The sequence below is a fragment of the Acomys russatus genome, chromosome X, assembly GCF_903995435.1.
Source record: "Acomys russatus chromosome X, mAcoRus1.1, whole genome shotgun sequence".
Lineage (NCBI taxonomy): Eukaryota > Metazoa > Chordata > Mammalia > Rodentia > Muridae > Acomys > Acomys russatus.
The window spans coordinates 104,704,172-104,728,920 of NC_067169.1; the positions used below are offsets into that span (position 1 = coordinate 104,704,172).

Here is a 24,749-nt window from a genome sequence, read left to right on the forward strand (position 1 = left end):
TTGGAGAAAATCAGCTCAGAAGCTCACAGAATTACGTGATATAATCACAGAGCTGGGAGAACCAGAGTCACAAGATGCACCAAAGTGTGAAGAACAAAGCAGAGCAAGGAATCAGGAAGAAACACTGAAGAAAACTTTCCCAGAGTGTTAATTAAGGCCTATTTTCAAATAAATGCCCGTGGACTTAGTCAACTATGCATGCGCCTGGACCCTTGTCCCAGAAACGAGGCCCAGGGATCTGTCTACATTTAACAGAAAAGCCAGATAAACGTCAATGCCCACGAAACTGTGAGAATCCATGTTCCAGGATGTGAGATGCCCAAATGACTCAAAACATACACTGAAGCAAATGGCAAGGCTTGTGATGGCAGAAAAGAAGAGAATCTTCAGGCAGGAGGTGAACACTATTGCAGAGTGACATTAAGGGCACTTGAAGAGTCATGGCATCAGAGAATGAGGTATAGTCCTGCATTCAATCCGCAGGTGAAATAATTACCACAATTCTTCAGATGTACTTCAAGATCCAGCAGCGTGAGCTTCTTCATCTCAGACAAAATTAGGACAATTTTGTCTATTGCTAAATTTACCTGGCAGATAAAGGGCTGATGTCCTCTACCCAGGCCCCCCTTACCCTGTTGTAGTAAGCTGAGGAATTGTGTGGGGCTATTGGCATATTTCTTGTGTTAACTGAGGGCTACATTCCTTGACTGATGACCTTCCATACTTACTTTTTACTTGTTTTGTTATGGGCTTCAGAAGTTCCAACCAAACCTGTAATAGCATCAATGAAACAATTGGTTGAACACAACAGTGGTGAGCATAGCTTTTTTCTTTCTTTTTTGGTACCAATAAAGGTCAACATCAAATGAACAAACACCAGGACTATGGATTTCTAAAGATAGCTGGAGGCAAACAGCCTCATCAATGAGATGATGTACCTTCGCTATTCTCAGTCAACCCTCTCATAATTTTCCAATAAGAGTGTACACTCTTGATCTATAAACCCTGTGTTGTTGACATTTCAATCACTACTTCCTTGCTTTCTAGCTTGGGTAGGATGCTGGAGGTATCACAAGCAAGGATCATCAGTGTCTAGAGACTCATAAGAGCATTTGGCTTCATTTCACATTTACATCGTATACCCCCTTTACCTACACCAATGCCCACTTAATAATGAGCCTTTCTGGGAAGGTGCCAGGTTACAGATATGCCAAGCCAGGACGCAGCAGAAGAACCTTGTGGCAGATAGGACCTGAGAAACGGAACGAAATCTCCCTAAATAGTCATGAGGTCAGGAGTCTTAACTCTGGGGGGTCGAGGTCCAACCAGTCAAAGTAGATAACGCTCTGATAGTTGGTCAAAGAGAAACAAGAAAGGATCGTGAGGCAGAAGACTTTGTTTGGCAAACCGAGGTAACTTGATAAACAAGGCAGGAGGAGGGAAGACAGTCTCAAACACAGGAATTTTGCAAGGTATAAACAGGTTTTGCGTTTTTAATATGGGATTGATCCCTACATACCTATGTACAAACTGTGTTTGGAAGCATTTCTAGTCACTCAGAACCCTGTAATGAAACCCACTTACATGATTTCCAGAATGGCTGCAAAAGTCCAATCCAAAATATTCCTTTTCAGCAAGATTGAGATGGCTGCAGCTCAGGTTAAAAAGCGCCTTTCCACATGATTTTTGCTAAACAAAATAAAGAGATTATGGCACAGTTTGAGTTCCTAACATGTACTACTGTGTGATAACAGTAACCAGCAATTCCTTTCTCTAAGCCCCACTATGTAGAGGTCCTTCACTGCCCTAAAGATGTTGACAGTGTTACAGACACAGACACACATCCACCTAAGGATGATTGTACTCACACCCTAAAAAAGTCCTCAGACAAATGACAAACCCTCTCCGAAGAGATAGGATTGCACTTAGCTCTGGCTAGAGCTGTTTATTTATCCTTCACTGAAAGTCCTTAATTCATTTACACAGACAGCTTGAGTGATTTCTCCCCAAACTGACAGATGGTTTAATCAAGATGTTAATATGGCCCTACCACAGGCATGTTTCAAAGCCTTCAGGAGCTCTCCTTCGGGGAGATCTTCAGTGCTTAGCCAGGGAGGCTAGTGGTCCCCTCCTCTCACTGCCTGCTTGCCTCTTCAGCTGCATTCCTGGGTCCCCTCTCCTGACACAGCCTGCTTGCCAGTCCCCTGACATGTCACGTCACTTCATGCCTCTGTGCCTTTGCTCACGGCATTCCTTCTCCATAGCCTGGCCCTTCCCACCTCGCTTTGGTTTGGCTTACTCATACCCAGCTCAGCTGTCATTGCCCTGGGAGAGCTTTCCGGATGCTATCTGCAGCAGGTAAAAGCAAGGGCAGAGCCGGAACTCCCAATCATCCTGGCTTACCTCAAGCAGGACACGTCTTACTCTGCTTGTCTACCTCCCCCCCCCTTATGAAAAATTCTTCCATAGCAAGGACCAGCCTATCTTTTCCTTGTTACTCCCCAAGTCTGACACAGAACTTGATATACAATGGAGGCTCTTGAGTGCGTGTTGTTCTAACAGGAAGTTGACCAGATTCATCATAGGCATTCTTTGAGGAAATTTCATTTTGCAGCTTTGCCCATAAAATCTGCATAAAGCATATTCTGTTCACGTAAGCCACACATATTTTTCTTCATAAAGCCCACATACTCTGTGAGCACAAAGTGGTGCCCTCCCTGGGAACAGGCACTTGAAGAGAGCTCTGTGCAAAATCTCTCTCTGAGCTCAGCGCGGCTTTAAGGGCCACTATCACTGAACCCAAGTGTTGCTGTTGTAGGGGAGCCGGTGATGGGAAAATTGGGCCCTGGCTGATCTGCACAAAGACAAGCTGCTGAAAACCCCTAGTTAAAGCAAAGTCACAGGGTGCTCAGAATGCTGAGAGAGAAGGCAGGTGTGGGTGCAAGGAAGTGGAGCTGGAAGTCACTGAGCCATAGAATTAACAGCAACCATGAGAGGGCAGAGGTCACCCCAAGCAGTGGCCCGCTGAGCAGAGCCTACATCTGGGATTTAATGGTTTCCAGGAAGGCAGTCCACCTTCCCACCACTTCCCCCTGCCCTTCCCTCCACTTGGTTACACTGCACAGAGCTCCAATTTAAGATTCATTTTGGGTTAACCAGGGTCCTATTTTTAAACTCAAATAGGCCACAAAGGGCAAAACAGATCGCACCCCCTCGCACCTGGAGAAAAGACTGCTGGGCTGAGGGAAGACAGTTTGATTTAATGTGGGAGCTCATGTTAAAGCTACGGTCCAAGAAAAGGGAGGCAGGCCTGGAGCTGGAAGTAGGGGTGCAAAGGGCATGGGTGGGGGGTCTGATGGGAGCCAAGAGTGATGGCTAAGGGAGATGGGAGTGGGGCTGGTTTGTGCCTATGCGGCAACCTTGCCTAGGGCAAGTGCTGACACAGACCATTCCAGACAGATGAAATCGCTCCTATTTTTAAAGTCCTCCAGACAAGGAGTTGCCACGGGACTTTTATTATGAAGAAAAAAAAATATTGTAAAGAGAAAGGGATGACAGCAATACTTTTCCAGCTCCAATGAAACATTTCTGTCATGAGGATTAAATTCTGTCATAGACTCCAGTCTCTTGCAAACAATTTAACTGGTTGAGGTATTCTCTCTCTGTCCCTCCCTCTTTCCCTCCCTCCCTCTTTCCTTTCCTCTCTCTCTCTCCCACCTCCCCACCCCCTCCATTTTCATTCTGATTTTCCATTAAGGCACCTACTCCCTATCAACACTACCACCTTCTATAATAGATTTTTATATACATGTGCTTACATACTTAAATGTTTCGGTAATCACAAAAAATATAAAGCCATTCATGGAAGGGTTTCAGATAAGGCCTTCTTTTCAACCCCTTCCTTAAGATCTCCTACCATGTTTATTACTATAATCCTCTGATTCTTCCATCCCTGCAAATGTTGCCAAATGGGTTTTGAAGCCTTTGGCATTTCTGCAGTTGGAGTCTGGGCACTCCTGCGGCTCAAACACTCCACCCCCATCTCAGGACAGGCATTTCCCTTCCTAGTGTAGGTTGAAATTGGCCAGCCTTGTGGAATGTGTTACATAATAGGTAGGATTTTGGGTTCTGTCTCAACATGCAGCTTTTAATTTTTTTTCTGCCATTACAATTCATTCTTCAACATGGAGTTCTGATTTTTTTCTCACATTATCTGCTCTTATACAACTTTATTATTTTCTCCTTTAGGACTTCTGAGGTTCTTCTGCCTGCTCCCATTTAAGCTGGAACATTATAGCATTCTCATCAGCTACTATGCAGATCTAAAATCTCTGCCATCACTCGGTCCCCTTGATCAAGAAATCGAGGCTCCAATCTTGATTCTTGTCTTGGTCTCATTGCCCTTGGATAGCAGTAGAGCACTGCCTGCATTCTAAACAGAACTTTTTTTTTTTTTTTTTTGATGTACCAGAGGACAAATTTAGAGTTTTGCACATTGTCGGTTAAGTGCTCTACCACTGGGCTACATCCCTGTATCTTATATTATTTTAAGCAAATGGTTCAGAACTTAGTTATATAATATTCAATGTACTGGGTCATAACTACTGGCACCGATCCCTGGAGGCTCCAAGTATCGTTTCACAGTATTTTAAATGCTTAGTTCCAAAATTCAGTTTATTCAGTTTTCTGTGTACCACTTGGTTAAAATGTATCTCTTTTGTTATTGTTCTGTCTTTACTTTCTGACTAGAGGAATTGGGGTAAGCCATGTGGCCCACAAATTTACCTACCCATTCCAGGCACCTGAAGACAAAATCCATGGGTTTGATTTGTGGAAAGATGGACATTCAACAAGTGTTTCCTGAGTAAATAGAGTAGTTGTACCAAACAGTTAACTGAATTGGTGTACATTAGTAAGGAAAACAAACACTATATGATCTTGGGAAATGAGCAGACATTTCTGAGCCTCACTTTACTAGTCTATGAAACGGAGGTGATAACAACTATTATGAGGACTAAGCCAGATAATTCACAATTAGATCTTCATCTAGTGCCTTGCATGACATAACACACAAGCATGTATAGAAGGTGTGGATAAGCTATAAACAAACACAATGGAGTGAGTCCAGAATGCTGTACACCAAACTTTAACAGAATTATTATACTTGCAGAGGGAGTAGGAGGGGGCCATCTGTATGCTTTTGTTCTGTACATGGCTGGAGAACTTTAAATAGGCAAGGCCTGTAAATGACAAAATTCTGCTTAACAGTGCAGACCAAATTTGCTTTTCCTCTGTAAAACAATGATGCATGCCATGCTGAGAGAAAAGCACCCAGCTAGTAGGCCACTCTGATATGAGTGTGTGTGCTAACATACAGCAATAGATTTCTATTCTTATCAGTAGTTACTTTATTCACCATAGTTTGGACAGTTTGACTTGGTACTATAGTTGGATGACTTAACTAAATTATATACATATAGTAACTGTTATAAGCAGTAAAGAGTCATTTCTATGAAGGTTAAAGCAGCGCTTATAACGATTACATAAGGAACATCCCCATGTCATGTAAAATTTGTTTGGATAGGAAAGTAGCAAAATATGAAAGAAGAAAATACATGAAAAGATAACAAAATTCTGTTCTCATCATTGTTTCCCAAACATCTACATTCTACTGCGATATTAAATAATGCAATATGGGAAATGGTAGATTTATGTGACTGATAGGAAAAGAACAAAGGAGAGCATAATCTAAAGTCTATACCTAACAGAAAGGCTTTGAGCTTATGTGAAATTATTGTAATAACTATATTTCGGTAATATATATGAATACAGATATTCAATCATAACATAAGATAAATATATGGTAATATAAAGATATAATTTGTTAAATTTTACTGGAGGTCTACATGTAGCAAAACTCAAATAGATCCATATTTATGCACAAAACTAAAGGCCAAGTGGATTAAAGACCTCAACATAAACCAGACACACTGAATCTGTTAGAAGAGAAAGTAGGGAAAAGCCTTGAACTCATTGGCACAGGAGACAACTTCCTGAACAGAATACCAACAGCCTAGGCTCTAAGATCAACCATTAATAAATGGGACCTCATGAGGCTGAGAAGCTTCTGTAAGGCAGGAGACACTGTCAACAGAACAAAGCAGTAGCCTAAGGACTGGAAAAAGATCTTCACCAACCCTACATCCAACAAAGGGCTAATATCCAAAATATATTTTAAAAAATCAAGAAATTAAACACCAACAAATCAAATGATCCAACTAAAAAATGGAATACAGAGCTAAACAGAGAATTCTCAACAGAGGAATATCGAATGGCTGAGAAACACTTAAAGAAATGTTCAATGTCCTTAGTCATGGGGAAAATACAGATCAAAAACTTCCAAGATTCCATCTTACACCTATCAGAATGGCTAAGATAAAAAATTCAAGTGACAGCACATGCTGGTGAGGATGTGGAGAAACAGAAAAACTCCTCCATTGCTGGTGGATATGCAGACTTATACAACCATTTTGGAAATCAATCTAGTGTTTTTCCAAAAGAAATTGGGAACAGCTCTACCTCAAGACCCAGCCATACCACTCCTGGGCATATACCCAAAAGATGCTCCACCATACAACAAAGACATTTGTTCCATTATGACCATAGCAGCTTTATTCATAGTAGCCAGAATCTGAAAAAACAACCTAGATGTCCCTCAACTGAAGAATAGATAAAGAAACTGTGGTACATTTACACAATGGAATACGATTCAGCTATTAAAAACAAGTAAATCGAGGATCCAAGATGGCGGCGAGCAGTGTGGACCGCGTTTGGAGGCTCCAGTGAACAATTCAGGGAATTGCACAGATTTCTGAGCCAGGAACACCGAGGTCCGAACATCACGGCAGCGGGAGTGCTCCACGGTTCGGAGGGACCAGGGTGCGGAGGACCTGCGTGCCCCTGCACACGGGAGGAGCGTGGTTTTTCTCTGATCGGAGCGGCAGCGGCAGAGGCGGCAGCACCAGCGGCACCAGCAGCGGCGGCTGAGGTTTGCAGCTCATAGCCTTCCGGTGGAGGCGATTGGTGTGGTGGCTGGTGGGAATTGCTGCGGGAGAGGGGACTCGGGGCAGGATTTGGGTCGCGTGGAGCCTTTGGACCCAGATTGGACTCGGCGGACAGTTCGGCCCCAGAGTCCCGGGTATTGGCCCGGCCCAGCAAACAATTCTGCCTGAGGCACTAACTCAGCGTGGCCATAGCTCCCCTGCTGTGGCGCAGGCGTAGTTGAGCACGCTGCTCCACACTAGGCACTACCTCAGCTCAGCGGCAGCGCCCCTGCGGTGACACAGTCTGGGCGGAGCACTTGGTTTCACCACAGGCGCTAACTCAGAGCAGCCGCAGTTCTCCTGCTGTGGCGCAGGCTTGGTGACGTGCTCGGTTCCATCCTAGGCACCACCTCAGCTCAGCGGCAGCTCCCCTGCGGGGACACAGTCCGGGCGGAGCACTTGTTCCAACACTGGCGCTAACTCAGAGCAGCCGCAGTTCTCCTGCTGTGGCGCAGGCTTGGTGACGTGCGCGGTTCCATCCTAGGCACCACCTCAGCTCAGCGGCAGCTCCCCTGCGGTGACACAGTCCGGGTGGAGCACTTGTTCCACTACTGGCGCTAACTCAGAGCAGCCGCAGTTCTCCTGCTGTGGCACAGGCTGGACAGAGCTCTCGGTTCCACCAGCTCTAAGACTCTGGTTGGACACAGTGTACAGTTTGAATCCAGAATTCCTGGCTGAGATTGGTGGTCAGTTCGGGCCCTGAGTCAATAACTGACCACAGCACGCACTTTGGGCCAAAAGGCCCTAGTGGAGCTTGGTGCGTAGTCCCAGCCCAAAAATTCTGGCTGGGCCCTGTGTGCATTTTGGGCCCAAAATCCCTAGCTGAGCTTGGCAGACGGTTCTGGCCCTGAGAATCTAGCTGAGTTCTGCCCGTGGTTCGGTCCCAGTGCTCCTGGCTGGACTTGGCAGGGAACACAGAAGGCTGTGGATACCTTGGCCTGACCCAACACTCATTCAGAGACCCAGAACAATTGCAGGATCCACAGCAGAGAGGGACTGAGGATCACTGGCTGTGAGAGACCAGAACAACAGGGCTAACCTCCTAACATCCACACCAGTGAAGCTTTGAGCTCGCAGCCTAGGGAAATCGTAAGAAAACAAGTGAATCTATCATCAGACACCCTCCATTCAACTCTGGAAGCTACCCAACAAAAACAAAGACGGCAAGATGTCTAAAGGACAACGAAAAAGCATACGCAAAAAACCCCAAAACAACATGGCGTCTCCAGTTTCCAGCTATCCAAAAGAAAACCACCCAGAGAACTCAAATACAACGGAAATACAAGAAAATGACCTCAAATCCTTAGTAATGAGGATGATAATGGAGGAAACAAATAAAATTCGTAATCAAATGCAGGAAGACGCAGACAAACAGGTGAGAGACATAAAAGAAGCACATAGAGTGGAACTGGAAAAATTGCAGGAAAATGCAAACAACCAGATGAAAGAAATAGCTAAAACGGTTCAAGCTCTGAAGACCTATAAAGAGGCAATGGAAGAAACTCAGGAATATACAAAAAATCAGATGAAAGAAATCAAAAAATCAGTTCAAGATCTGAAAATGAAAATGGATTCAATGATAAACACACAGACAGAAGAAAAACGAGAACGTGAGACCTCAGAGAAGAAGGCGAGCAACACAGAGGTGAGCTTTTCTAACAGAATCCAAGAGATGGAAGAACGAATCTCAGGGCTAGAAGATACAATCACAGATATTGAATCAACCATTAAAGAAAATGCCAAATCTGGAAAACTCCTGACACAAAACATCCAAGAAATTAAGGACACCATGAAAAGAAGAAATTTGCGGATAGTAGGCATTGAAGAAAGAGAAGACATCAGACTCCAGGGCCCAGAAACTATTCTCAACAAAATCATAGAAGAAAATTTCCCCAATCTAAAGAAAGAGATGCCTATAAACATACAAGAGGCCTACAGAACACCAAATAGAATTGACCAGAAAAGAAAAACTGCCCGCCACATAATAATCAAAACACAAAACATGCAGAACAAAGAAAAATATTAAAAGCTGCAAGGGAAAAGGGCCAAATAACATTTAATGGTAAACCTATCAGAATTACACCTGACTTCTCAGCAGAGACCATAAAAGCCAGAAGGTCCTGGACAGAGATCCTGCAAACCCTAAGAGAACACAGATGCCAGGCCAGACTACTTTACCCAGCAAAATTATCAATAACCATTGATGGAGAAAACAAAATATTCCATGACAAAAACAAATTCAAACAGTACCTATCCACAAACCCAGCTTTACAGAAGGTACTAGAAGGAAAACTCCATCCCAAAGGGTCAAGCTACAACCAAAACTACCCAGGAAATAGATAACTATCCCATGGCAAAAACACAACTACACAAACGCTCGACTGGAAACAACATCAAAATTAAGACTCTTAACAGTCACTGGTCATTAATATCTCTCAACATCAATGGCCTCAATTCTCCAATAAAAAGACACAGACTAACCGAATGGGTACATAAACAAGACCCAACATTCTTCTGCATCCAAGAAACACATCTCACCCATAATGAAAGGCATTACCTCAGGGTAAAAGGTTGGAAAAAAATATTCCAAGCAAATGGTCACAAGAAGCAAGCAGGTGTAGCCATTTTAGTATCGAACAAAATAGACTTTCAACCAAAATTAATCAAAAGGGATGAGGAAGGACACTTCATACTTATCAAAGGTAAAGTCAACCAAGATGACATCACAATTCTGAACATCTATGCTCCCAATACAAGGGCACCCACATATGTAAAAGATCTCCTAAAAAAGCTTAAACCACACATCGATCCCCACACAATAATAGTGGGAGACTTCAACACCCCACTCTCACTGAAGGATAAGTCATTGAAACAGAAACTAAGCCGAGAAATAACATCATTAACCAATGCCATGGGTCAAATGGATCTAACAGATATCTATAGAACCTTTCACCCAAACAAGAAAGAATACACCTTCTTCTCTGCACCCCATGGAACCTTCTCCAAAATTGATCACATCGTAGGTCACAAAGCAAGCCTCAACAGATACAAGAGGATTGAAATAATACCTTGTATCCTATCAGATCACCATGCTCTTAGGCTGCAATTCAACAACAACAGAAATAACAAAAAGCCTACACGTTTGTGGAAACTAAACAACTCTCTGCTAAATGACACCTGGGTCAGGGAAGAAATAAAGAAAGAAATCAAGGAGTTTCTGAAATTCAATGAAAATGAAGAAACAACATACCCAAATTTGTGGGATACATTGAAAGCAGTGCTAAGAGGAAAATTCATAGCACTAAGTGCCTTTAAAAAGAAATTGGAAACATCGCACATAAGCATCTTAACAACACAACTGGAAGCCCTAGAAAAAAAAGAAGCAGAAACACCCAAGAGGAGTAGACGCCTGGAAATTATCAAACTCAGGGCTGAAATTAACAAATTAGAAACTAAGAAAACAGTGCAAAGAATCAACAAAACCAAAAGCTGGTTCTTTGAGAAAATCAACAAGATAGACAGACCATTAGCCAAACTAACTAAAAGGCAGAGAGACAGTATTGAAATCAACAAAATCAGAAATGAAAAGGGAGACATAACAACAGACACTGAAGAAATTCAAAGAATCATAAGATCCTACTTTGAAGGCATATACGCCACAAAATTTGAAAATCTAAGGGAAATGGACGATTTTCTTGATCAAGTTCACTTGCCAAAGTTGAGTGAAGAACAGATAAACAAGTTAAATAGTCCCATTTCCCCGACAGAAATAGAAGCAATCATCGATGGTCTCCCAACCAAAAAAAGCCCAGGGCCAGATGGTTTCAGTGCAGAATTCTACCAGACCTTTAAGGGCGAGCTAATACCGATACTCTTCAAGCTACTCCAAAAGATAGAAATGGATGGAAAATTACCAAATTCATTCTATGAGGCCATAGTCTCATTGATACCTAAACCTCACAAAGACTCAACAAAGAAAGAGAATTTCAGACCAATTTCTCTTATGAACATAGATGCAAAAATACTAAATAAAATACTTGCAAAACGAATACAGGAGCACATCAAAGATATCATTCATCATGACCAAGTAGGCTTCATTCCACGCATGCAGGGATGGTTTAATATACGGAAATCCATCAATGTAATCCATCATATAAACAAACTGAAAATAAAAAACCACATGATTATCTCCTTGGATGCAGAGAAAGCATTTGATAAAATTCAACACCCATTCATGTTTAAAGTTTTAGAGAGATCGGGGATACAAGGCACTTTCCTCAACATAATAAAGGCTATATACAGCAAGCCAATAGCCAAAATCAAAGTAAATGGTGAGATACTCAAGGAAATTCCTCTCAAATCGGGAACAAGGCAAGGCTGCCCACTCTCTCCATATCTCTTCAATATAGTACTCGAAGTTCTAGCCAGAGCAATAAGACAACAAAAGGAGATCAAGGGGATCCAAATGGGAAAGGAGGAAGTCAAATTATCCCTCTTTGCAGATGATATGATAGTGTACATAAGTGACCCTCAAAACTCCACCAGAGAACTCCTAAAGCTGATAAACACCTTCAGCAAATTGGCTGGATACAAAATTAACTCAAAAAAGTCTGTAGCCTTCCTATACACAAATGACAAGCTTGCAGAGGAAGAAATTAGGAAAACCACACCCTTCACATTAGCCACAAGCAATATAAAATATCTAGGAGTTACCCTAACTAAGCAAGTGAAGGACTTGTATGAAAAAAATTTCAAAACTCTGAAGAAAGAGATTGAAGATGACCTGAGAAGATGGCGTGATCTTCCTTGCTCATGGATCGGGAGAATTAACATAGTAAAAATGGCCATCCTACCAAAAGCAATCTATAGATTCAATGCAATCCCTATCAAAATAACTACACAATTTTTTAAAGACATTGAAAGTTCAATTCTGAACTTCATATGGAAAAACAAAAAACCCAGAATAGCTAAAACAATCTTGTACAATAAAAGATGCTCCGGAGGAATCTCCATACCTGATCTCAAACTGTACTATAAAGCAATAGTACTTAAAACAGCATGGTACTGGCACAGCAACAGGCTGGTTGATCAGTGGAATCGAATCGAAGACCCAGATATGAATCCACACACATATGGTCACTTGATTTTTGACAAAGAAGCCAAATCCATTCAATGGAAAAAGGATAGCATCTTCAACAAATGGTGCTGGTCTAACTGGAGGTCTATGTGTAAAAAAATGAAACTGGACCCATATTTGTCACCTTGCACAAAACTCAAATCCAAGTGGATTAAAGACCTCAACATAAAACCAGAGACACTAACTCACTTAGAAGAAAAAGTGGGAAAGAGCCTGGAACATATTGGCACAGGAGACAACTTCCTGAACAGAACACCAACGGCCCAGGCCTTAATGTCAACCATTAATAAATGGGACCTCATGAGGCTGAGAAGCTTCTGTAAGGCAGGAGACACTGTCAAGAGAACAAAGCGACAGCCTACAGACTGGGAAAAAATCTTCACCAACCCTACATCTGACAAAGGTCTAATATCCAAAATATATAAAGAACTCAAGAAATTAAACACCACCAAACCGAATAACCCAATTGAGAAATGGGGCTTGGAACTAAACAGAGAATTCTCAACAGAGGAGTATCAAATGGCTGAGAAACACTTAAAGAAATGCTCAACCTCCTTAGTCATCAGGGAAATGCAAATCAAAACAACTCTGAGATTCCATCTTACACCCATCAGAATGGCTAAGATCAAAAATTCAAGCGACACCACATGCTGGCGAGGATGTGGGGAGAGAGGAACACTCCTTCATTGCTGGTGGGAATGCAAACTAGTACAGCCACTTTGGAAATCTATCTGGTGCTATCTCAGAAAAATGGGAATAGGGCTTCCTCAAGACCCAGCTATTCCACTCCTTGGAATATACCCAGAAGATGCTCCAGCACACAACAAGAAAATTTGCTCAACCATGTTCATAGCAGCCTTATTCATAATAGCCAGAACATGGAAACAGCCTAAGTGTCCCTCAGTAGAAGAGTGGATAAAGAAACTGTGGTACATATACACTATGGAATACTACTCAGCTATTAAAAACAAGGAATTCCCGAAATTTGTGGATAAATGGATTGAGCTAGAAATGATCATAATGAGTGAGTTAACCCAGAAGCAGAAAGAATCAAATGGTATATACTCACTTATATCTGCATGCTAGCCCAAGGGGCATGTCCCACGAAAGCCTTCACTTACCAGGAAACTGGGACAGAGGGGAAGGCATCCTATTGGGACTCTAAATGAGAGACGCATGGGAGAACAGCAAAATAAAAGGATCCAGAGGGTCCTAGAAATCTACAAGTAGAACAATATGATAGGCAGATTTGGGCCCAGGGGTCCCGCTCAAACTAAGGCACCAGCCAAGGACAATACAGGAGGTAAACTTTAAACCCCTTCCCAGATCTAGCCAATGGTCAGAATATTCTCCACAGTTGAGTGGAGAGTGTGATACGACTTTCTCACATACTCTGGTGCCTCACATTTGACCATGTCCCCTGGAGGGGGAGACCTGGTGGCACTCAGAGGAAGGACAGCAAGTAGCCAAGAAGAGACTTGATACCCTATGAGAATATACAGGGGGAGGTAATCCCCCTCAGGAACAGTCATAGGGGAGGGGAATAATGGGAAAATGGAGGGGGGGAGGAATGGGAGGATACAAGGGATGGGATAAACATTGAGATGTAACAAGAATAAATTAATAAAAAAAAAATAAATAAATAAAAAAAAAAAAAAAAAGAAAAAAAAAAAAAAAAAAGAATGAAACAAAAAAAAAAAAAAAAAAAAAAAAACAAGTAAATCTTGAAATTTGCAGTCAAATGGATGGAACTAGAAAAGATCATCCTGAGTGAGATAACCCAGCCAGAGAAAGACACCCATGGTATATACTCACTTATAAGTGGATATTAGCCCAATATAGATGTCCTCTGAGAGACTCCACTCAGTGGGGGATCAGAACAGATACTGAGAGAGGCCCTGTGGGCACACAGAGGAAGGGGATGCAGGCCATCCAGATGAGACCTGATAGGCTGTGGTCAGAGGTAGGGGAGGAGGACCCCACTTGTCAGAGGTCTAAGGGAGGGTAAGAACAGCATGGAAGAGGGAGTGGGGGTGAGAACAGGAAGATAAGAGTGAGGGGATTACAATTGGGATATAATGTGAATAAATTATAATGTAAAACTTGAAAAAGGTATTTACTTTTAAATAAAAATTTGGTATTAGTTTTAAAAGTTGTTAAACTTTAAGTTATTGATGTATATATAATGTATTATTGATCTCTGCTTCAGCAAATTTTGCCAGTTAGCAGGCTAATAAACACTTTACTAAAGATTAAATATGGGGTTCTCACATTTCCCCACTGGGTGCGCACTTTAATAATTTAATTACATATAGAGTATATAATTAAGCTTTCAGAAAAGGATAGATTGGAATAAAATATTACATATTAAGAGTATAATAGGCTCGTTTTTACTTTTGCCTTTCAGGTGTTATGTTTTCTAGAGATTTCAATAGACTTAAAAGCATAATATTACATGAAATTTCTTAAAGATATTCTGCATTTCTACTGTTGACTCTAACATTCAATGTATTTTGTTTTTGTTTTTGTTTTGTTTTGAGACAGGGTTTTCCTGTGTTAGCCTTGGCTGTCCTGGACTCACTTTGTAGACCAGGCTGGCCTCGAACTCACAGAGATCTGCCTGCCTCTGCCTCCCAAGTGCTGGGATTAAAGGTGTGCACCACCACACCCGGTCTCAACATATTCCTTCTACTCTCTTTAGGAAATTATTCTTGATGTCATAAGTGATAATTACTTCATCCTACTTTATGTTCACATCCACTTTTTATCTCAAAATATGACTCTCTTTTGTGTGTTGTGCTGGGTATAACAAAATATCGTGACTGGGAAACTCAAACAATAGAAGCTAACTTTCTCACAGTTCTAGAACCTAACACTCTAACATGAGGGTGCTGGCACAACCACATCCAGATAAGAGTGCCTTTTCACCAAGTCTTCTCCTGTAGAGGACTAAGGAAAAAAAGAGGAGGAGGTGGAACTGGATGGGAGCCTCACCCTTATGGTCTGATGATCTGAACCTTATCTTCTCAAAGCTTTGTCTTCTTATATAGTCACATCATGAATGAGAGTTTGAACATGAAGTTTGCAAGGATACAAGTCAGTCAACAGCTATGATGCAGCTTAATATCCCACCTTAATGATTATAGTGTGTGTTTATTCTAATGCGTGCATATGATATGGGTGTGGAGGGCATACATAGTTCCCAGAGTAGGTATGGAGATGAAAAAATAGTGTTTGGGGAGTTGGTTCTCTCTTGACATGTTTACATACTTTCTGGGGATGAAAAGCAGGTTGTCCGGTTTTCGTAGCCAGCCCTTTCATCCACTGAGCCATTTCGCTGTCTCACTATATTTGGTCTTTATTGTTTTAGCTTTGTTTGAAGAAATTGTCTACCTATGTTCTGTCTCAGTTTCCGGAGGGGCTGGCTGAGATTATAAGTGTATGCCACTGCACCAAGCTTTGCTGGTTACTTTTTCCAAATGTTGAATGAACTCTCAAACAATGAAAATTTGTAAGCATTTTGAAAAGAGTGCACCTACAGGGGGCCCAAGAGGAATAGCAAGCATGTGATGAGCAGGCACATGACACAGGGGAGGTCATTCCATCCTGGTGACTAAGAATGCAGCTTTTGCAGCCCAGACACACCTGAGTCTCGTTCGGACTCTTCCCGGCAGAGGGTTGATGCCAGGTAGATTGCTTTGTCTATCCTGAGCTTCAGTTTCCTTCACTGGAAAATGAGATGATCCAGACACAAATGAGCAGTTGTTATATAGGTCCATTAATGTGAAACACCTAGAGTTAGCAAATCTATAGAGACAGAAAACAAAGTCAGGATTTTCAGGGGCTGGGAGCCAGGAGATGAATGAGCAGTGACTCTTAGTTTGTATAAACTTGCTTTTTGGATTGAATAAAATCACTAGTGTTACATAGGATTCAATGGTTGTGCAACACAGAGAACCATTACAGACCATTTATTTGTATACTTTAAAATTAGGAATTTTCTAGTATTTGAATTATATGCCAGCTTCCAGAAGAATTTTAATGAGTAGCTCATGAGAATATTCTGAAAAGACTGAAGTAAGGGCTGACTATCTGTACAGTGACCACATAATTTATCAACCACACTTGGATACTTTTAAGGTTGACAGGGGCCACTAATAATAACTACAATTTCGCAACAGGTATAAGCCAGAACTGTCCTGAATAAACTTCAGTGTGTGGTCACATAGCTCTTAGCATTTGGATCGCTTACAAGGTCTGTTTATCACAGATGTGGTATTTTGTGTGTGTGTGTGTGTGTGTGTGTGTGTGTGTGTGTGTGTGTGTGTGTGTGTGTGTGTGTGATCAAAATCTGGATCATTGGGCCCACAGGCATGATTATTAGGCTTCCCCTAATGGCAATGAATGTCTGATGGTCATTTCCACACTGGTAAGTGAATGATCTTTGGTCATTTCAGCCCCGTGATTTCATTTCCCTATATAAAGCCTATGTTGATGAGAGCAGACAACTATTTCACCAATCTCACTCTTGTCCTTAAACAGGTAAATTTAACACTACAATTACCCACCCCACCCCTCCTTTAGCATATTCCTCTGTTATTTACTCTCTTCTCTGGGTTCTTTGGGTTTACATGATCATCACCCTGTCCATACTCTTAAGTTTAATTTGATCCACTTGCCTTTGTCATTCTATATATAACTTGACCCACTGTGACCCTTTGAATCTTTCTTTCAGTTGAATGCACATCTTTGAGCCCCTGCTCTGTACAAATGGCTTTCCTACTGTTCACCAAGACCAATGTGAGTAAGACATAGGCATTGCCACAAAGGAACACACAGACTGGCAGGCAATGGAGGCACACAGAATAATCACCACAGCCTGGAGGGAGAAACGCCTTTCGTGTAGTAATGTAAGCAGGGTTAATATGAGATCTTATCTAAAGTGCACCCGCCCACTCAAAATATCTAGCACAAGGGACTCCTGGCAGAGGGGACATCCAATCCAACTGGGCCTGGAGGAAGAACTGGTTTAAAGAAGAAGAAGAAAGAAAAAAAAAAACAGTCTCAAAACCAGAAAATACTAGAAAATCTTATCTATAACCCACCAGGCAGTTTGCTGTCCTTAGGGAGGAAAGTGAGATTTGTAGGTAGAAAGGTGGGCAGGAACCATTCATTCCAGAGAGTAGGTTTGCTGGCATATGAAGCCAAGGCTCCAAATGTGGGCTGCAGGGAGGGCACAAAAAACATGAATGACTTTAAACAAGATATTGACACAATCAAAGTCTTGTTTTAGAAACCCAAGGTAGAAAGCAGAGCAGAGCGCAGCCCTCCAAACTATGAATTGCAAGACCCTTAATTAAAAAAAAAAAAAAAAGCGTTTGCTTCAGTAGGTGTGGCTGGAGACCAAGCCCCTGTGTTTCTCACTGCTTCATGGAGCCCCAGTGGAAGAAAAGCTGCCGCCTGAGATTACCTTGAGAAATAAAGATGGAAGCGATGAATAGAATATGGGGGCAAACAGGTGGCAAAAAGAAACTGTAGGGTCCTGCCACACACGTGGTAAGTGAAGATGATAGGTGCAAAGGCCGGCCAAAGGCATGGCACTGAAGAAACGTCAGATGGGACAGTTAGCAGCATAGTGGGCATGAGAGAGCAGAATTCGAGGAAGGAGCAAAGAGTCTACTTACTGCTTGTACTCTCTTTGCAGGCTACGGCGTCTTGCCTTCTATGGGGTAAGTGTGTGCCAACACCACCGCTGGCTGAACTTAAGTTATATTTTACAGCCTACTGGGTTTTTCCTTTTCATTTTCTAAACTGATTTATTTTTTTTTAATGTGTGTGTGTGTGTGTTGTTGTTGTTGCTGCTGCTGCTGTTGTTGTTGTCAGCATGTAGTGCATAAATGCTTGTATCCATGTCTGTCCTTTGACACTCCCTATTTGCACAAGCCTGAAAAGAAAAGCAGCCTTTGTCGTGTCTTACGCCCTCTGCTGGCTTAGTGACAAAACAGCCAAACCTCTCATTTCTTCCCTCTGCTCATAATGTACCTAACTGCACCTGGCATTTGCTTTCCCGTTTCCTGGGGTGGATTTCAGAGCTCTGCTTGGTCTCTTTGTCAGCTGACCCCCTTGCACCCCCTGGAACTGCTCCAGAATCAGTTGTTTCCAAAGCAGTATAATCATATGGTATCCTCATGGAGACTATTGTGAGGGAGTTTCTCCCGGATAGTCTGCTTGCTCCTTTCTTTTTCTCGAACCCCTTCAGTCCTGAATCCCATACAGCAGTGGTTCTCAGCCTTCCTAATGCTGCAGTCCTTTAATACAGTTCCAAATGGTGCAGTGACCACCCAACCATACAATTAATTTCATTGCTACTTCATAACTGTAATTCTGTTACTGTTAGGAATTGTCATGTAAAATATCTGATATGCAACCCCCAAAGGGTTAGCGTCCCACAAGTTGAGAACTGCTGCCATAAAGCATGGTTTTTGTTTGTGTTTTTGTTTTTGTTTTTTGTTTTAACCAGTAGCCAAGCAGACAACTCTAGGTAGCGCATGGGACATGTTTTAAGTAGAACAGGAGGTTTGGAGATATTCCTGCATTTGATCCTGTGTGCTGCATTTCAGAGTGAGGCAATGCTGTCAGTGGCGCAGGTTTCACTTAGTGTTGCCCTGTATCTTTCTTTCACTTCCATCCACACCTCTGTTGAGAAACAGCAGCAGCAGACACTGCATCCTCTCTGAGCTTGCTCCCTCCTGAGGAGAACTCCTCCTCATTTCTTAGCCTCTTTTGACCCAGGAGTGCAAGGACTACTTGGAAATTAAACTTCAGCACTATTTATTCTTAAAAACTAGTTTTACTTTTCATCAAAATTACAAATACTCTGGGCCCAACAAGATGGGTGTGCTGGTAGAGGCACTTGTCACTAAAGCCTGGTCACCTGAGCTGGACCTCTGTGATCAACATGGTGAAAGACGGAACCAAATCCCTTGAGTTGTGTACATGGCATACACACGCACATGAATGCTCTCCTTCTCTCCTTCACTAATTAAATAAATCAGTTAATCAATAAATTAATAAATATTTTTAAAAATATCTAGAGAGGCAGAGTGGGTGGCTAGATACTGAAAAAAAGAATTCTGAAACTGCAAAAAGTGTGGCGTGCATCTCATATATTACTGTCATTAAATGCAAGCTGTTTTCTAAGAAGTCAATGGAAAAGGGAAGGAGAATTCTCACCGAGGAAGCTGCCTAGAGATGAAGTCAAAGTGACTTCTTTAGGGCAGGCCAGAAAAGCTTCACCCTTCTGGGGGTTAACGCCTGTTAAGAAGAGTACTGCCAGAGCCCGGAGAGGGTAATTAGCAGGAGGCAGCAGCTCCTTCTAAAATGGAACTCTCCTTAGGAGGCAATCTTGTCGTTCAGCATTTGGTGGAGAGCAAGGTGCGGCTGCACATAAAACAACAAAGACGAAGTAGGAAGTCAACAGAGGCCCCTTCCCCAGAACCCATTGGACTCAGCCATAAACCTTGGAGGGAAGCAGTTTAACTGGCTACTTAAGATTGTTCTCATGGGGCTAAGCAGAGAGACCAACTCTTAAGAGTTGCTTGTGCATGTGTGAAACTCACACCAATTTACAACCACTTTTCGTGTGGTTTCAGAAAACGCAGAGCTGTTCAAAGCGCTGCATGTGTGTGAAAGATGGGCGCCTTCAAATTGCTTGGATTAACTGCTCAGAGAGAGTTCCGGCCATGTGCCTTCCACTGTTCTGGGGGGGGGGGGTCCTGGAGACTCACTTGAGCAACTGCCTATCACCCCTTTTGCCCTTGGCCATATTGATGCTGAGGGAAAGCAAATTACAAAGAGAACTCTGGAATGACACAGTGTAGTGTCCGATAGGTGATGCTTTCTGGCAGACATCTTTTGAAAGCTATAAGAGAATGAGACTGCATCGTTGCCTGGGGCTTGACGGAGGCCTGGCATTGACCTGGACAGGTTGCATCTGATTCAAGTTGGGAGATTAGTGGCATAGAGTCAAACTGACTCTAACCGCTCAGTCACCCTTTATACTAAGAGGGGGGTGAAAAGGGGAAAAAAATAACCCACAAGATTACCACCCTAATAGCATCCATGCCTCCACTGCTGGGACATTGAAATTATCATGCTTGCACTGAAAAGACTGTTGCAAAGTGACAGGGTAATAACAGCATTCTCAAGGCAGAGCTCCCAAGTCGTTTCGAAATTACTAACTACTCTGGGTAATTAAAACAATTATAATTGTTTGTTTCCATGAAGGGCTTAGCACTAAATCCATGCACTGTGCGTGAGGCACAGGCGGACTCCAAAGGGTTGTTGGAGTTTTCGTCTAAACCGAAAATCAATTCTCGGTCAAGTAATATGATACAGGAAGATGAAACAGAGGGTGCAAGCTGAGACCCAGCCCCAGTAAGAAACCTGCCTGGGGGAATGTCAGAAAGTGACTGACTGAGTAGCCCCCCCTAGGCCTGGGACCCAGGACTTCAGGCCTCCAGTAATGTGCTCATGTCAGGTCACCAAGCTGTCCTTTAATAGAAAAGAAAACTATCAGATGAGTTCATGAAAGATGAGAAACAAGCAGCCGCCCTCGTGGTGTTGGGGATGGGAGCAGGGTCTCACAAGTGTGCTCTGCTACTGAGCTATCCAACCATGCCAACCCCTCAGCGTCAGGCTTCTGAGCCATTCCTTCAGGCTCCCTGACATAATCATCCTTTCTCAGCACTGAACTCGAAGGCTGACTCTTCCTTCTTTTCTCCTGTTTATAACCCTGATGCCTCTCCTTTCCCCTGACATCCCTCTTCATTGGCCCTGGATCTGATCTCTTCCCTCCTGGAATCAGCTCCATTTGCCTGAATGGCCCAGCTGGACTGTGAGCCAGGTGGAAGCCACTCTGTTCGGACAGGCTGTGGATTCCAAAAGAGCCCCATCCCCAATATGTTAGGGGTGCTACGGGAAAATAGATTCTCCTTTCCTCTCTCTCTCTCTCTCTCTCTCTCCTCTTCTCTCTCTCTCTCTCCCACTGCACCACCCCCCCCCACCACATGCTCACCCGCCCCCTCCCCTGGACCCGTCCAGCGCCACCCCACCACCCGCGTCCTCCAACGACTGGCTCTCCGCCGTTCGCTATCCTCCTTCTCGCTCTGCCAGGCCACAACTCACGCGGAACTCCGCCCCTTCAACCCCCTCGGGCCCCCCCCAATCTCACCACCCCGTCCTCCTCTCTCTCTCTCTCTGCTCTCACTCTCTCTCCCTGTCTCTCTGTGTGTGAGAGAGGTGGGGGAGGGAGGGAGGGAGAGAGAAGGGGGAGAGAGAGAGAGATAGAGATAGAGAGAGAGAGAGAGAGAGAGAGAGAGAGAGAGAGAGAGAGAGAGAGAGAGAGAACTTGTGGACCTTGGGTAAAGAGTCCAGGCTGGCCTTGAACTCACAACTTTTCACCATCCTCAGCAAAAGCAGTAGACTCCAGGTGAAGGGATCATGGTTGAATTTTACATTTTTCTTTGTGCTTACTCAAAGTTTGTACTTTTACATATATATAAAATTAGCTTAGGTTCTATTATTTCTGGAAACTGAAAATGAAATCTTTTAATTAAAAAAAAATCTCCTTCAGGGGATTCAGAGTGGTTCAGTGACAGATCAGACAAACTGTTACGGTGTGTCTCATTCCTCCATTCCTTCAACACCCTCTCATTAGCCAGGTGTGTTTGCTTGTTGACAACGGAGGACTACACTAAAGAACTAGCTCTACCCTGGAGCAGGAAGCCCGTGCCTCTGTCTCACTTGGACTCTTTCCAAGCATTACACTCATAGGAGTCCTTTAAGGCCTGTCAGTGTGCTGCTTCTTCTACTTCCACTACTAGTACTACTACTTATTATTGTTGTTGTTGTTATTGTTATTACTATTATTAGTCCTTGGTTATTGTTATTACTATTATTAGTCCTTGGTTATTTTTTTCAAGACAGGGTTTCTCTGTGTAGCCCTGGCTGTCCTGGACTTGCTTTGTAGACCAGGCTGACCTCGAACTCACAGAGATCCTCCAGCCTCCCTATGGTACGTGTGTTTGAGGTCCTAACCCCAGGGTGTCCAGTCTCTTCCTATGTACTTGGCTGTTTGGCAGCGACTCAGATGTAATATAGCAGCTACTTAGGATCTGGTTAGCTCTACTTGCCTTTTTTCTGGGGACCGCATACGTTGTGCACAGAGTAAGTGCTTTTTATAAAGATCTGCTAAACCTGGGGCAGGACAGGATAATTTCATTTCAGGGCCCCGTCTGCAACTTCTTGCTCCTTTCCTTTTAGCTCAAACTGACACGTAACACACTCAAATCCTGACTCACATTTCTGAAGGTCTTGAAGTAGTCCAGACTCTATAACCAAAGACTAGAGTTTACACATTCCTCTCAGTCTGGGTTTGGTCCCATTACGGTTGACCTTTGCCCCTTCCCACTTCAAGAATACTTCGATATGGCAGCTCTGCTGTGAGAATGTGTACCTGAATGCAAAGCTGCGGTCTAAAATTCTCTAGTCATACCCAGATGCAAGCACAGTCATGCCCAGAGCATTTTCTTAATCCATATATTTCCTTTAAATACCACACATAAAAATTGAATACACAAGAAAGAGAAAGCATGGCTTAACTTGCAAACTGTGAAATGGTAGGGAAGCTGAGAAGAACTGATATGCTGTGAGCAGTATTCGGCGAGAAACTTGATCCCAATAGATGCTCACCTTTGGGTCTTAGAATTAGTTAGCCATTCCCAATTGTTGCTTTCCAGAGACTTTTCTCTTGATTGCTTAGGTTGAATTATTTGCGTAGAAGGATCTGGTTAAGCTGACTCCCTGCTATTTAAAAATCAAAGCCAAATATATTCCTCTTTTCTGAATGTAAATTTGATGGTATCTACTCCCCATTGTTTCAAATGCAGCAATGTGTTTCTGGGTGCATCTACACAGAGACTTCAGAGGCCTCTGTGGATTGTTTCAGTAGGGATGACCTCCTTTGTTGTTCCCTGCAAGTGCCTGAGGCAAGGTGCTTATCAGTTCTGGTATCTCCATTTCAAAGAGTCTGTGATGGCTTCCTGAAACACACAGTTGCACATCTGCATAGAAAAAAAAAGTCACTCTACTACGTGAGATATGTGTGCTACATCCTTCCTGTCTGAAGATTTTGCCTCCTAAAATCAGCACACTGGCGTTTGATCAGCTAACTAACCCATCTGAGAAGGGATTAGCGGCCTAGCAGCTGAGAGCAAGAATAAAATTCTCTTGCATTTATTGAACATCTATTATGTCCCAGATTAAGCACTAATAATTCAACATATCTACTTTGCCCTCACAGAATTAACTGACATCACTCTGTCTGGACTTAATCCTATGTCTGCCCCCGCCCTACGCTTCCCCCAAAACACTACAGGTTTTGTGTCCTCCTGTAATGCTCAGATGCCACAAGATTTTTGATCTCTCTGAACTGTTTCCATTGTTCATCTGTCTTATGAAGGTTTCCTAGGAGTTCAAAGAAGACTGCTTCCTCAAGCCAATTCCCCTACCCTCATTCCCTGCAACCAGGACAGTGAACTCTGACGCAGTGACTCTACAAGGACAAGTCTTAAAGTGTAGCTGGCCATGGTGGGTAGAGCATGCCTTTAATTCCAGCAACAGGGAGGCAAAGGTAGGAGGATCTCAGTGAGTTTGAAGCCAACCTGGTCTACAAAGGGAGTTCCAGGACAGCCAAGGCTACACAGAGAAGCCCAGTCTCGAAAACAAAAGCAAAAACAAACAAGCAAAGAATTGGTAAAGTGGTCAAATTTACAGGGTCTTACCTAGACCACCCCATCCAAAGCTTGTTTTTATTTTTTAACTAGTTAGTGACACTTTTCATATGCGAGATTGAACTCGGCGCCTTATACATGTCTGGCAAACACTCCATCGTTGAGCTACATTCGCAGTACTTTTTTAATCTGAGGTTTAGGCAAGATCTTGCTTATTTGCCTAGGTTGTCCTTGAACTGGCTCTGTGTTCCCAGGCAGCCCTTGAACTTGTGATATTCCTTTCTTAGCCTCCCAAGCAGCTGAAATTAGAGGCATGACTAGCCTGCAACCTTGAGCATGTGGCTTCTGCTCTCCTCCCAGTTGCTCATCTGTTAAGTAGGAGTATTGCTGCCACCTGCTTCATCGTGGATTTCAGTGAGGGCATGTGTGTAGAATTCCTAGCCTAATGCCTGGAACACAGGAAATATTCTTTTATCATATACTTAGCTATTATCATTATAATTTAGGTTGGAAAAGAGTTTGGGGATCATTGTTGCCTAGTGGGCAATGAGTACCTGGAAAGTTTGCAGGGCACATAACTTTGTCACTTCACCACTTTAGAAGGAACTCCTATTTGGAGGTGTACGCAGAAAATTAACTTATACTGGAACTGTTTTACATTTATTATTTGTAAATGAACAGGTAAAATTATACATATTTATCATGCATACATGACAT

The 24,749-nt window shown here is 42.9% G+C and overlaps 1 protein-coding gene across 1 annotated transcript in view; it reads right to left on the bottom strand.

The window, feature by feature from the left end:
• The window catches only part of Frmd7 (FERM domain containing 7), a 54,098-nt gene that overhangs the window by 17,931 nt on the left and 11,418 nt on the right, over window positions 1-24,749 (bottom strand). The window contains exons 2-3 of the mRNA XM_051141194.1: window positions 1,585-1,689; window positions 729-771 (exon numbers count right to left, since the gene is read on the bottom strand). Coding sequence (XP_050997151.1) covers window positions 729-771; window positions 1,585-1,689 — 148 coding nt within the window. The remainder of the gene's footprint in view (window positions 1-728; window positions 772-1,584; window positions 1,690-24,749) is intronic.